Source organism: Aedes albopictus, chromosome 2, assembly GCF_035046485.1.
Source record: "Aedes albopictus strain Foshan chromosome 2, AalbF5, whole genome shotgun sequence".
Classification (NCBI taxonomy): domain Eukaryota; kingdom Metazoa; phylum Arthropoda; class Insecta; order Diptera; family Culicidae; genus Aedes; species Aedes albopictus.
The window spans coordinates 42043479-42057246 of NC_085137.1; the positions used below are offsets into that span (position 1 = coordinate 42043479).

The window sequence follows — 13768 nt, forward strand, 5'->3', positions numbered from 1 at the left end:
CCAAATTTGGCCCACGGTATCCTCCAGCCCGAGCACAACTGTTTTATAAGCTATAGCCTATAGCCTATAGCTATAACCTATAGGAACGGGACAAAAGATTTGAAAATTCAAAATTTTCCAACCACGGCAAAAGAAAACGTCAAAAATCGAGTAAATATGCACTCTTAGAATATATTTTGTGGTTTAAACCAAGATTCTAGGTAGAGCTTCAGCAGATTATTTCCTGAAACACCCTAATGTTCTGAATGTTATGAAACGAATAGCTGTGGATGTGATATTTTTCAGTGAAATAAAGCTTACACAGTATGTTGTTTTATTGATCTTAATCACTGTCAGATGTAAACGAAAACTAACTTTTTATTTATCAGAAAACACCGCATTTCATTATTTTTTGTCTAAACGTAATCTACAATTTTTCTTTCTGTTTGCGAAATGCCTAGATTTGCTGGTTAAAATTTTGTCCGTGAACGTGATTGTGTCGATGTTGTTTTGCTGTTTACGATTTTCTTATTTATATTTTTTATTGTAGTTAAAGTATAGGTCGATATTCTTCTTAATACACAAATATATGTTAGTAACGAAAATTTCTATAACAAGAATATGAATTTGGATTTCTTTATCTGTGCGCGGAACAGATTCTTCTTCTTCTGTTTTCTAGTTTTTTTCTTTTGCAGATGCTCTTTCCTTACAGTTTGTTTCTGAGTTGAGTTGTTTAAATTTAAAATGCGATTTTTTTTTCTTTGGATTTCATGGGTGAGTTGACTTTAGGGTGAACCTACTTGTTATTTCATTCGTTTCACAAATGTGCGTTGCAATTGATTTCATAACCTCATTAAGGGCCGATTTCTTCACCTCGGCTTAACCGGTAAGCCAGGCTTACCCATATAGTTAAACCTGGTTTAACTCTTAAGCCAGGGTGAAGAAATCGGCCCTAAGGTGCAATTTTTGACGAAGGTTATGAAATCAAGACTCTTCGGGTTTGTGTATAATCGTTCGCTAGTAGTGTCGTTCCTAATGTCACAACTCAGTGGTATTTTGTAAATTGATTATTGACTAGCTTGTTTCTATAATGTAACATGACGTGAAATTGTCAGTTGATGTAATGATCGACGATTTTCTTCAGTTAGAGTGAGGTTCTTTGCTTAAGCTTCGTTCTTTTCACGATTTTCTATGAATGAGTTTGTTAATAGATTTCTTATTTATGGCCAGCTAGGCAGATGACTTATGCTTGAGACGGGGTAATATGCAACATCTGTCATTCAATAGTTGTGTTATTGTGGTTGTATTATCTGGTGGATATATATAACTCCATTGATTATATATATTTGGTTATTGCAGTTTGTGTAACAAAATTGTTGTAAGATAACTTATAGATACATCTGGTTGTGTTAATAAAGATGAGTCTATGAGTTTAGATTACCTCATAGACCCATCTTTAAGATATTGACTGTTCATATTGAGAAATTTTGAAACCAAATTGGCATAAAATCGAAGTGTTGCACGATTTTCCAGAGATTTTGTATATTATTTGTTGGGTGAATGGTGCGTTTGCTGCACAAATAATTGTATCCGGTTATATTTATACATTTCCCATATATAAATATATCTATTGTTGATGTCTTATGTACTATTGCGCCGTATCGAGTGACAGATGTTGCTCCTTCCCGTTTTCGAAGGACCACTATAAATGGCTGCTGCGTACTAAATCTAGCAACACTTTACTCGTTCAAGTTTTTAATCGAAATGGTGTATTCGTAACTTTTAGTTTGAATTAGTTACATAAAATAGTAAATATATATGATTTAACGTCTGGTTGGACAATATACAATTACACGTACATCTTGCAGACCTGTCAAATGAGTACAGTGGTTACCTATAACGTCAATTAACATTCAAATACCATCGATTGATGTTTAATGACCTTAAAATTTGAACTGGACAAGTTGCCAGGCAGTTGGATAACTGTCAATGTTAAAGAATGGAATCCTTGAGTTGAAATGAAGTTCCTTGAGCGATTTCAACTGGGCTATAACCTCAAAATAATAACAATGACAAATTTTCCAATATTAGTAAAAAAAGTAATAACATGAACTTGTTTCAGAACTATTTAATGCTTTCATTTTAGTGTGATCATCAAGGGCTAACTTTCTCGCTGTGTGTAGTTTACCTACATCTGAGTGTTTTTCCCGTAGTATGTTTTCTGTCACCATATGCCGTTTGTTTTGATATTTAAATCACAACTGTGTGTTGGCAAAATATTCATCTGTTTGTTTTTCCATTTAGATTAATCAAAATCTGTAGTGATCGTAAAGAATAAATTTATTATCGTCTATTTAATTGGCGAGATAAATAAAAATAGGCCGCGATTGCAACACAACTTAACAGTTGAACGCAGTGATAGGAGAGTGGTGAGTGTTTTGGTCTAGCCGATGACAGAAAAAAGGAAAATGCTGCGAACCGGTTTTGATTTCCGCTTGTTTTGACCGAACAGCAAAGTGTAGTGATTTTGTTATAAAGGATGCAGACCAGGCTTTTTTTCACTGCAGAAGTTCAGCCAATAGAGCCAGTCTCGCTTGTGTAGCTAATAGTCAAGGAGAACGAAGGCGGTATAGTACAAAGGCGCAGACAGCTGTCTGCGATAGTTCGGTAAAACCGTCCAGCGAGTCGTCCATAAAGTCATGACTGTTTGAGATCAGAGCCCGTACAGAAACTACGTAGATTCCAAGGAGGTAGGGGGAGGGAGCTGTCCAAAGTTTTCGATCCATACAAATTTCCAAATTTTTGTATGGACAAAAGTCTACGAGTCCCCCGCCGCTCTCTTCCTTGGTTTGATCAGAGATTGCCAAAAAGAGTCTACGAAGTCTATAACAACGTCCCGATGACATTTTCTGTATTACTCATTCGACAACATCTGCAGAATAGTACGTACTTTATCCCGATCATATGTTACGAGACGTTTCAAGTATTACACCACATCTACTACAATATTATTTTACACAGATTCACATGACACTTTCTAGTGCAAGTGCTACTATATCACGTGTTCTATAGATTTTCTGTGGACATAAAAAACAACAGTTCAATTCTCGAAGACATGGGATTTCTGTGCAAAACACTTCCCTAACATCTGCGCCCTACTTCCTCAATAAAATATCGATTGCACGTTTCCGACCTTCGTAGCTTCTAAGCTCATTATTCACTCGCCTCCGTAGAAGGTTGTAGATATCGACATACTGGCACTCTGCTGCTAAATGAAGAGCACTTAGTCCCGCACTATCCTGCTGATTGACATTCAAGCCACGGATCTTGAGAATCTGTCTCACTACGGAAACCTCCTTCGAGTAAACGGAGTAGTGCAGAATCGATCGCCCGTCAACGTCCAGTGCATTCCGATCGATCAACGCCTGATCCAGAACGATCCGAACGATGTCCAGGTTTTTGTTCGAAACGGCCGTATGCAAGATCGATTGTCCATTGTCGAGGGGAATCGCTGGATCGGCTCCGTTTTCTAGAAGGATCATGAAAAGTCTCTCATTGCCGGTTTGAGCGCATATATGAAGTGCTGTGAAGCCGTCCTGGTTTTGTGCGTTCAGGTGGTAGCCATGGTCAGAGTGGAGTTTGATGAAGTACTTTACCATTTCATGGGATCCTTTAAGAACTGCGATGTGAAGGCAATTGTTCTGACGTGCAGTTATGCTCAAAGCGTAATCGATCACTTTTGGAAAGTTGTTCACAAAGTACCGCACTACGTCGAGACGATCGTACATGGTGGCGATGGTCAGAACATTTTGGCCGAATTTGGTCGTGTGATTTACGTTTGCTTCGTACTGTACGAGAATTTCGGTAGTTTCGATGTTCGAACTTATGACTGCGTGGAACAGAGGAGTTAAACCACTGGAGTCTTCTGCATTTACACCGAAAAATCTTTCCTGAAGGAGGAAGCGTAGAATTTTGTGGAAGCCTTGTCGAGCAGCTGAGTGCAGTAGATAATGCTCGGAATGGTTAATTACACATGACATTACGGAAATGTCTGCGCCACATTCTAGCAGTATGTTCGCAATATCCAGAAAGCCTTTCCGAACTGCTATCGATAGAGCTGAATTGACATGGTGCTGGTCCATTTGCTGAGTTTGGGCCGTTAATAGCTTCACTATCTCCACATTTCGGTTTATCACTGCTAAGTGGAGTGGTATGAGGTTATCACAATTCGTAAGGCTGGTATTGGCTCCATTCTGGAGCAGTACACGAACAATATTGATGCGATTCATCAAACATGCTATGTGAAGTGGTGTATCCTGGAATTCTGAACATCGAACATCCACTGAGAAGTAGCGTAAGAGAACTCGTAACCGACCTTCCTCTTTTACACGATGGAGGACAGTTAGCGGATTACAGCCACCATCCGACTCTAATTTGTACTGTAAATTTGCGGTTTTCAACAGATACAGGATTTCAAGTGATTTGAGCGAACCCGGTATCTGAACAGCCCGCTTGAACTGTTTGTGTTTGAGTAGAAGCTTGACAATGCGAACATTTCCTAGTTGCACAGCTAAATCTAATGGAGTTTTGCCCATTTGGTTCTCCAGATCAGATTTCGCGTCATGATCAAGCAGCAATTTGACGATTCCGGTACAACCTCGTCGAACTGCTAGATGCAACGGAGTATTGCCCTCCGAGTCTTGTAAATTGACATTTCCGTAATTGGAAAGCATTAGTTTAACAATCTCCCGGTACCCACTGGTACAGCACACGTGAATTGCTGCTTGTCCCCTGTCATCCATTCGATTGACGTTATACTTCACCCGGTCGTCATTGGCGATCATATACTTCAGTACGTGAATTCTTCGGTACCTGGCTGCCGCCACGTAGAGACTCGTGAAATCCACACAGCTCAACATGAACTCAACGATTTCTTCCTGGTCATCATCGCAGTACTGTAGAAAGAGATTGATACATGCGCGAGTGATCTTCTCGTTCAGAAGATCGTTGTTCTTAAGGAAGATGATCGCTTCATGGTCGTTGTTCAGGAACAACCACGTGTACTGACTCAGGTTGTTGCTGTACCACCTAGCTCCGGCGTTGGTCAGCGTTTTTATCATCTCCAGGTTGCTCAACTTGCATGCCACGTCTAAAGGGGTCAGGTTATACACGTCTCGCTGGTTCAGATCGTTGCATTGATCCAGTAGTAGATTCAGCAGTTCTACATTTCCGGAAAGAACCGCATAGTGAAGGATCTCAGCATTAGAGTCAGCATTGACGTCATAATCAGGAAGATTCTCCAGTAAGCTGGTGAACAGCTTGTCAAAGTTAAAGATCATGGGGATCGCATCGATGTGTTCATGGCCGAAATCAGTAACAACTTTAAGAAGGATGTCCTCCTCGTTGCTTAACAGCCCGAGATTGTGGCAGAATCGTATTCGAGCCTCAGAGTCTACGATTATTTCGTGAAACTTTCCACTGGCAGGAATGATACTGATGTTATCCATTTGATGAGAGAGATTCTTCAGCAAATCGTGATCATTCCCCAGATCCAGGAGGCGACCCAGCAAGAGACAACTCTGCGTTTGTACTAAGTGATCGGCAATTCCGTGGTTCAAATGATCTTTCCCGATCAGATACTGATCGCGTTTGATCGTATCGCATATTTCAGCGGAGTTCTGATACCTCAAACCGTTCAGGACATTCGCCTGATGCTTCAAGCACGCCAGTCTATCGGAGAACTCCCAGCTATGCCGTTCGTAGATCTCAGAAATAATGTTTTTGGACAGTTTGATGATACTGAGGGCGTTTTGCAATATAGTTTTGAAACTGATGTTGGATACGAAAACTTCATAGATAATATTCCCATGTGAAAGGTAGTTCCTTAGATTTCGACCGGTCAAGACAGGGACGAAGCTCAGCAAACTCTCAGCATTGTTGTGCAATTTTGAGGACAACGCCCAAGTGGCTTCCAACATGATCATTTCAAAGGCGATTTCGTCTATCCGATTCAACACTCGAAAGTTCATATTCTGATCCAGGAACAAGCTTTGCATTTGTCTTATTTTGTCTTCTGCGTATCGATTGTCCTCCTGTTTGAGTTCGTTCAAAATGCACAAATCAAGAGATACGTTGTGCTTGGTGAGACATTGCCGGAGCAGATCGTATCGTTTGTTTGGATGATCTTTCGATCTTTCAAATGTCGGATCTTGGCGTAGAAAGCTAAGCGATTGTCCGGTTCTTGCTTCTAGTCGATCAATCATGATCATGCAGTCATCTACGAAGGATTTTTTAAATGATTTCAGAAGATCAGCATCTCTCGAATCGGGAGTCTCCTCGTGGTTATCGATAGTGAATATGGCTCTTAGTGCCAAAAGCATCGAGTTCGATCGCGTTTCTTCATTGTTGATGCTTTCCAGATCGCCATGCAGGAAGAGTAATAACTGCGCCTTCAGTTGATCCAGAAAATTGAGACTTATCTTGCGATCGAGCTGAAACGATCGTAAATGTGATCGAGCCAAGTGGCGGATCTTTTCGTGACTGTGGTTCGATTTGATCTTGGACACAATGCAATCGATCATGAGGATCGCATTGCTGAACTGCTGGTGCAGCGTTTCGTAACTGTCGATTTCCTTTCGGATGGAAAGTTTGACTTTTTGAATGCGATCGTTCGGTTTCATTCCCGCATCACATTGCCACTGGATAATTGAGTCAACAATCGAATTGATCTCCAGCAGAAGAAAGGGGGCAAATTGAAGATCTTTGAAAAAATCCCTAGAGTTGTTACGAAACAGATAGGCATAGTAGGATTTGACCTCTTCTATGCATTTGCTGTCGTACAAGCGATTCATCAAGGCCTTAATTGCTAGGATGTATTCTAAATTTTGTACGTACATTAGTAGATCCCTGATGATCTTCAGATTTCGATGCAGTTCACTGTACTCTACTTTTTCTTCAATTCCACTGATGAACGACGAGAAATCTCGACAACAATGTGACAAGTGGTGGCGTACTTTCGTATCACCGAAAAAGTATTTTGGAACTAAAATGCTCAAAAAGCTTGTCAAATGTTTGTTCAAGTTCGGGGAATCCTTACTATTCTTAATCGTTTCTCCCAATACCTGAACGACCCTTTTCATAGCCAACACGTCGATCTCCTTGCTAGCGTTGAACTTCATCTCAATAACTGAGTTCACATAGCACAGAGCTCGGTTGATCGAGTGAAGTTCTTTCATTCGATTGTAATTTTTTGCAAGTTTTCGAAAAACTTTCCTATTTTTGTCGGAGATCTTCAAAGGACGCGATTGTGAACAGTGATAGTCGAACACGTACTCACTGGCTTCGGATCGAAGCTTTCGACAGGTATCGTCCGGCAGCAACCGGTCTCGTTGTATCCGTCGTAGTTGACTGAAGAGATTCTGCTCGGTGAGGAATTCGTACGAGTTTTGGCGGTTGCACCACAGATCGTGCAATCGTTTTCTGTACCCTACGTGGTTCTGGCCTCCACCGGTGACCACGTAGTAACAGAACATCAGCTCACGGTTCAGCTCCGTAGACCACCGGAAACGTGTGTGCGCTCTTGATGGTGATAAGTGGGTTGTTCCGGAGGGCGATGGAGCTGCTGTTGAGGAGCATGAGTTCGGTATGGTGCATGTAGCTGAAGGTGTAGAACTTGGAGACGGAGTCAAGTTGTAGGAGGGGAGGGTGATTATCTTCTTTAACTCGTTGGCTACGGCTTGTAGGTAGATTATCAGTTGCCGTTTATCAATCATCGTTCTGTAGATGTCGTAGTGAGGAGGATTTTTCCAAATGTGCAAGAAGATGCCTGAAAGTAGAAATATAAATAGAAATCTTGAGACGGTTTTCCACGGAATTTACTACAAAGGTGTAAGTTAAAATCATTTCCTATTCTGCAAACATTGCACTTTTTACATTCATTCGTCCTTGTTCCATAAAATTGTTTTGAACAAATCGGAATCTTAAATTCATCTCCAGAATCCTGTTTCGTCCGCAGAACCAGATCCCATTACATCCACTAACGTCAGTGGAAAATAAATGCTTCCAAAAGCAATAGAGAAGAAACCTTCTTTCCAAAAGGCAGCTGGTTGGCTATCCCAACTATCTCAACAATTTTCCCAACTGGGCAGCCCCGACCGTCTGTCTATAAGGAAGCAGCAAAAAAAACTTCCTTGTTGCAGTCATTCCCTACTACATACAGCTTACCCATTCCTTTGAGGAAAGAGCAAAAAGAAATGAAAATAATTTAAAATTTTGGTCGATTAAACCCCACACCCACCGCACTGCCTCACACTTGCGGGGACTTGCCATGCGGTCGTGCTATCCACACTAACCAATCAACCACAGAGTGGGGAAATTCTTCCATCGAAAGCTTTTTCTGCTTGTAGTCTATTTGTTCTAGCTGAGTTTTATCGTTTCTTCCATGATCGTTCTCCGCTTTTACTATTTCATTTCTTTTTATTTTTTTGCGTTATCATGAATACTCGTGGATTCAATTTTTGTATTTCTTTTCTTTGCACAATTGTAACATTTTTTTTTACAATAAATCAAATAAATTTTAAATTTCTCATCATTTTTTTTTACTTCGACCGACATACTAACAAGGCTGCCGATGCTCAGTCTTAACTCTCAGAAAAAAAATATTCCGGGATTTTTCTTGGTGTTCCTTCTTTAACTTAAACTTAAACTTATGGGTTTTCAGAGTTCCTCCCGGAATTCTCATTACATCTTGAGATTATACCGAGGAGTTTTTCTAAAACATCCTAGTTCTTCTCGTTAGAAGTTCCTCTTGTTATGTCTGTTATCGTTATTCTCGGAGCTCCTCATGCAATTCAACCAGTATTCCGTTCGATATTTCTTCGAGGAATTTCGCAAGCTATCACAAGAGATATTCCGAGAAAAGTTCCTGGAAAATCTCGGCAAGAACTCCGAGAGAAGCTATTAGATAAAACCCCAAAAGTAATACCGCAATGATTCCCGGTAGGCATTTTGCGAAGAACACGGAGGGTAATCCCGGGAAAATCTTCCAGAGAAATCTCAGAAGGATCGCAGCAAGAAATCTCGTAAACAAGTACATACAAGAAAAATCCTGTAAATACGTCGGAAAGAAATTGCGGAAGCAATTTCATGGGAAATATTAACAATTACTGATGTAGAAATCCCAAAAGGATCTCAGAATGCGACCTCAGAAGAAAGCTTGAGAAAAAGTCTCTGAAAGACATCCCGGGAGCTTTACAAGAAGGAAGGCATTTTCCAAGAGAAACTCTGATATAAATCTGCAAGATAAAATCCACGAGAACCTTTAAGAAATATCCCGCGAGATATTCATGTAACTATTGAAGAAGAAATTCTAGATGAAAACTTATGATAATTTCTTGAAGAAGTTAAACACAAAACTCCAAATCTCGTGAGTGACTCTGGAAGCAATGCCGGGAAAGCCACTGGAAGAAGTCCAGGGAATAACTTGAACAGAAAACCCTCAAAATAGGGTCTGGGACCATTTGGGCAGGAGCACCTATTTTGGGCACTTGCTGCTATAATTTAGTCAATTTTGAATCGATTGACTTGTGTTTTGAGACACGATCACATACGCACAGTATCTAACCATGTCCAAAAATTCAAGTCAATCGGTAGGAAATTGGCTGAGTTATAGCAGCAAGTGCCCAAAATAGGTGCTCCTGCCCAAATGGTCCCAGACCCTACTCCCGAAAAAATCTGAGGTCAACTTTAGTAGAAATTCCTGGAATAACTTCTGTAGAAACTCTGAGACAAATCTTTCGTAAATCTATGGGAGAAATCCTGGGAGGAGCGCTGGAATGAATGGTGGAAATAACCAGTACCAATGCACACCTTTGAAAGAAATACTGCAAGGGGGTTTTCATAGTCCAGGTGAAATTAGTGGGAATTCCGGAATCGTAGAAGATTAAAAATGCCTAGAAATGCCGGTAGAAATCCGGAAGAACTTCTGGCTTAAATTCAAGCAGGATTGCAAAGAAAAGATTCGTAAAAAATATGGAAGAAATCTTGGGATGATTTATTCAAACCTTGAATTTCAAGGCATTCCTCTCTTAAAGGGATCCAGAAAGAATCCCTGGAGTAATTTCTGGATTTAATGTGACTTAAGGTGAAATGGGAGAGTGTCCAAGTGCAGCTTTGACTCGTGTTTTGAACACCGATCTCGTCAGCCATCGAAGTCGAAAATGCCTACTCGATGTATATCACAATCGAGCAGCATTTTTTTTTTGTGTATTTTAACTTAAGCTAATTCTACACTCAAGCCAATAGTCGAAATTTTAGCTCTCTGTGTGGTGACGAGATCCGTGCTTTCGGTATTTGAAAGGCAGATATTGTGACGGCCATCTTTGGATTTGCTCAAATATTTCGAACCTTTCAAGCAGAATACCTTCTTTGATTGGGTGTAATTCGTTTTTAATTAAATAATTAATTTTAATTTAATTAAGCTCTTAGAAAAATCTTGTTGGTTTTCGAGTAAAACATCTTTGACAAATCTGGAACCATGTTCAAATTATTAGAATACTTTATTTCTTGGGAGAATTTTGTGTAATTCTGAATTATTGATAATCTCGAGTTGAGTATGAATATGTGGGCGCTTATGCATTGAACGGTTACAATTTCGTGCGACTCTCTTGTTCGTGTGTCTCAGACGTTCAGAAAATCTTAAGGATATGGTTGTTAGAGTCCGAAAATGACCGTCACAATGGCCGCCTAGCAATTTATTTGCATCTTGAATAGCACAAATCTGATTATCTAGCTGGTCATCACGACTGAAAATACTACTTGTTGCTTGCTCACTCGCAAAGAATATTGAGTAACATTTTCAGACCACTTCGTTCCGCGAATCTGTGGATTTGTGCTCGCAAAAAATGTGAGGCAAAATGCAATATTTAGAATGTGGACGCAAGGGAATTTCACCTTAAATGGTTGATAGGACAAAATAGTGTGTCATCTAATTTACGTGGCTTTGGTTAGTGACGTTTGTTTCAGAGACATCGATATTTGTAATACAAAAAAAAATTGGACAACTTATCATACAATCATGAACAATTAAAGCATAACTAAACTCCGTCGAAACTTTACTATAGGCACACAATTAATGCATGTGTGTCTGAAAGTGATCAATTACACTCCAGATTACAGTATACATATGTGTACAATAATTATAAAAACATATATTTAAGAAATGGCTCATCAAAACAGCTTCATAAAAAATATGAAAGGGTAGATGTATATAAAAACAGGTTTGTTACGATTTCCCGAAACCACGTTAAAACCCCACGAATCACTTTGGAATCTCTCTAAAACATCGCTGAAACTCCCTTGAAACCGAAAACATCTCTCAATTTCCCTTAAACCTCCTGAAACGCCTTGAACTCCCCCTGAAACCTTCATGTAACTCATTTTACAGCACCTAAAACGAATTGAAATGCTTTGAAGCCCCCGTGAAACTCTCCTGAAAGTCACTTGAAGACCGCTTCAAACCCCCATCGACTCCCGAAAATCCCTCTGAATCTTCCCTGAAACTCCCATAAACCCCTGTCGAACCCCCTGAAACCTCCCTAAATATCCCCCGGTCATACTCTTCTGAAACTCGTTTGAAAGCCCACTGAAATCCCCTTGAATTCCCGAAAACCACTACGTACCCCAGATTTCCTTCAAACGCCTTGAAACCTCTCTGAAACCCCCTGAAACTTTCTTGAAAGCCCCTTGGATCCTTCAAAAACTCCCGGAAACCCCCCTGAAACCTCTAGAAACGCCTTAAATCCCCTCTGAATCCCCAATGAAACTTGACACTGAGATATTGAAACAAATTTTCAGCAGATGATTGAAAAATTCTACTGGAGTAAACCGTTTAACAATTAGTGAGGATTGGTCAACGTTAGGATGAGCTAGCTGCTAAGGATGTGCCCAACATTGGGGTTTCAGACCTGCGGAATGAGCTTGAGCTTTATTGATCGCCCGTAGATGCTACTCCAGTATCGCCAGACAGACACTCACACAAGGAACCAATGAGATTTCTGCTGGGGTTTAAGCAGGCATCTTCATCTTCAGTGTGTGAGAGTTTGTGATCTACTATTTTTTTGGCGACAATGGCGTCTGCCACGTCTGATTGCAGATCAGTGTGGGAAAGGGGAAGGAAGTGATGATTGCAATCGTTTGTATCCACTGCAGACCGAATATACCTCTGCGTCTGCATAAACTCATGCGAATGTCGGAGTGTTGGTGGGATATGGTTGGCAGAGGGTTCACACATTGGTGCTTGGATGCCTGGCGTAAAGTTATAGATTAGTGCGATTACTACTGGAACTAAAACGGCACAGTTCGCTTGATTACATAACCTCGTAGGCGGTATCTGATAGATTGACAATGTGCTGTGGAAGTTGGAAGGAAGAGAACCCCAGATAATAATTTGATGTTGATTAAGCGCTTCTGTAACTTGTGCAAATCAGCCTTCATTTGAACAAAAGCTGTACAAAAGAACTGTAATCGTATGTTCAGCTCTTAAACATCCAATTTTGGTGATTTTATTCAGCCATAATTTGATTTAAGCTCTCCGGGTGGCTGAATTAAGGTTGAAGAAGTGCTCATATCTAGAATGGGAGTCGCTTAATCAACTTTAATTCAGCAATTAATCATCACTTATGCAGCACTGACAAAAAAAAATATACTTGTCCCACAGAGTTCTAGCCAGAATTACCGTTAGGCTCTTGAAGGCGTAGATGTAGGATACAGTTCGTAGTGACTGAAAGAGAAATATATAAATTTTTATTATAATTGAGAATCGAACTTGGATGCTTTGATTTATAGTCACTTACCTTAACATCTGCTCCATCTGGAATGGTACCCCAAGCAACCAAAAGTTCGGATAAAATAGCATGTTTAGGCTTAATCAGCTATTCGAAGGAAGATGAAAAGCATTCTATTCAGCTCACTTTTTAAGTAATTAACCGAACTTGAGTTCACAAAAAGTGTGTCGCTGAAAGGAACGTTATTCAGCTTAAAAATAAACTTCGAAAAAATGAAAAAAAGTGTTTAGTCCTCAAAAGTAATTTATTATTAAGAAACATTAGTTCATGTGGAATCCAAATTGACTAATACCTAGAAATAATTTTTGATGTTATTTACTTACTGAGATTTGAACTCGAGTTCTCCTCGTTGAAAGTCGGTGCCTAACCACTGCTCCATGTATGTGTTGTTAGGCACTGTGGGATTCTACTCAATGTGCTGATATCATATAGTAGAGCTCAATCAGGTTCGCGTGTGAACTTTCCCTGAACTTGGAATACTTTTTGAAGTCGAAAGTTCGAAAGAAGTTCACACGCGGAACTTCTTGTGAACTTACACAGTTTGACATTTTCAGTTTGTTGTGGTTCGCAGTGCAAATTAGGGCCAGTGTATCGGCTTTAAGAAAAGATTATAAGTTTTCAGCTTGGTTTCCAGTGACTACGATTGCCTCGATTACCGGTGCGCTGCAGCGACAAGTGAGATGGTTAGCTACTGGCGGATATGAGGCACTGTACCTCAAGCCATAAATGGAAAAACCCAACAACAACAACAACAACAAGTGAGACGGGTGTGAAAACATCCAGCAAAGCTGGAAAATTATTGTGCGCAGCCGAAAAACCCCCGGCGGAATCCTGGGGGGAACAGTTGTCCGCTGCGGGGGCAGCCTTTGAGCCACACAATACGGATCCTTTGCGTTGATTACAAGTAAGTACGTTCATAGTGGAACAAAGTGTACTTGTGAAATTTA

The 13768-nt window shown here is 40.2% G+C and overlaps 1 protein-coding gene across 4 annotated transcripts in view; it reads right to left on the bottom strand.

Annotated features, from left to right (window-relative positions):
• Positions 1–305: 305 nt before the first annotated feature.
• The window catches only part of LOC109427802 (uncharacterized), a 188438-nt gene continuing 174975 nt past the window's right edge, over positions 306–13768 (bottom strand). For all 4 annotated transcript variants that reach the window (XM_062849543.1, XM_062849542.1, XM_062849541.1 and 1 more), the window contains exon 3: positions 306–7804. In XM_062849543.1, the coding sequence (XP_062705527.1) occupies positions 3135–7804 (4670 nt within the window). In that variant the 3' untranslated portion in view covers positions 306–3134. The remainder of the gene's footprint in view (positions 7805–13768) is intronic.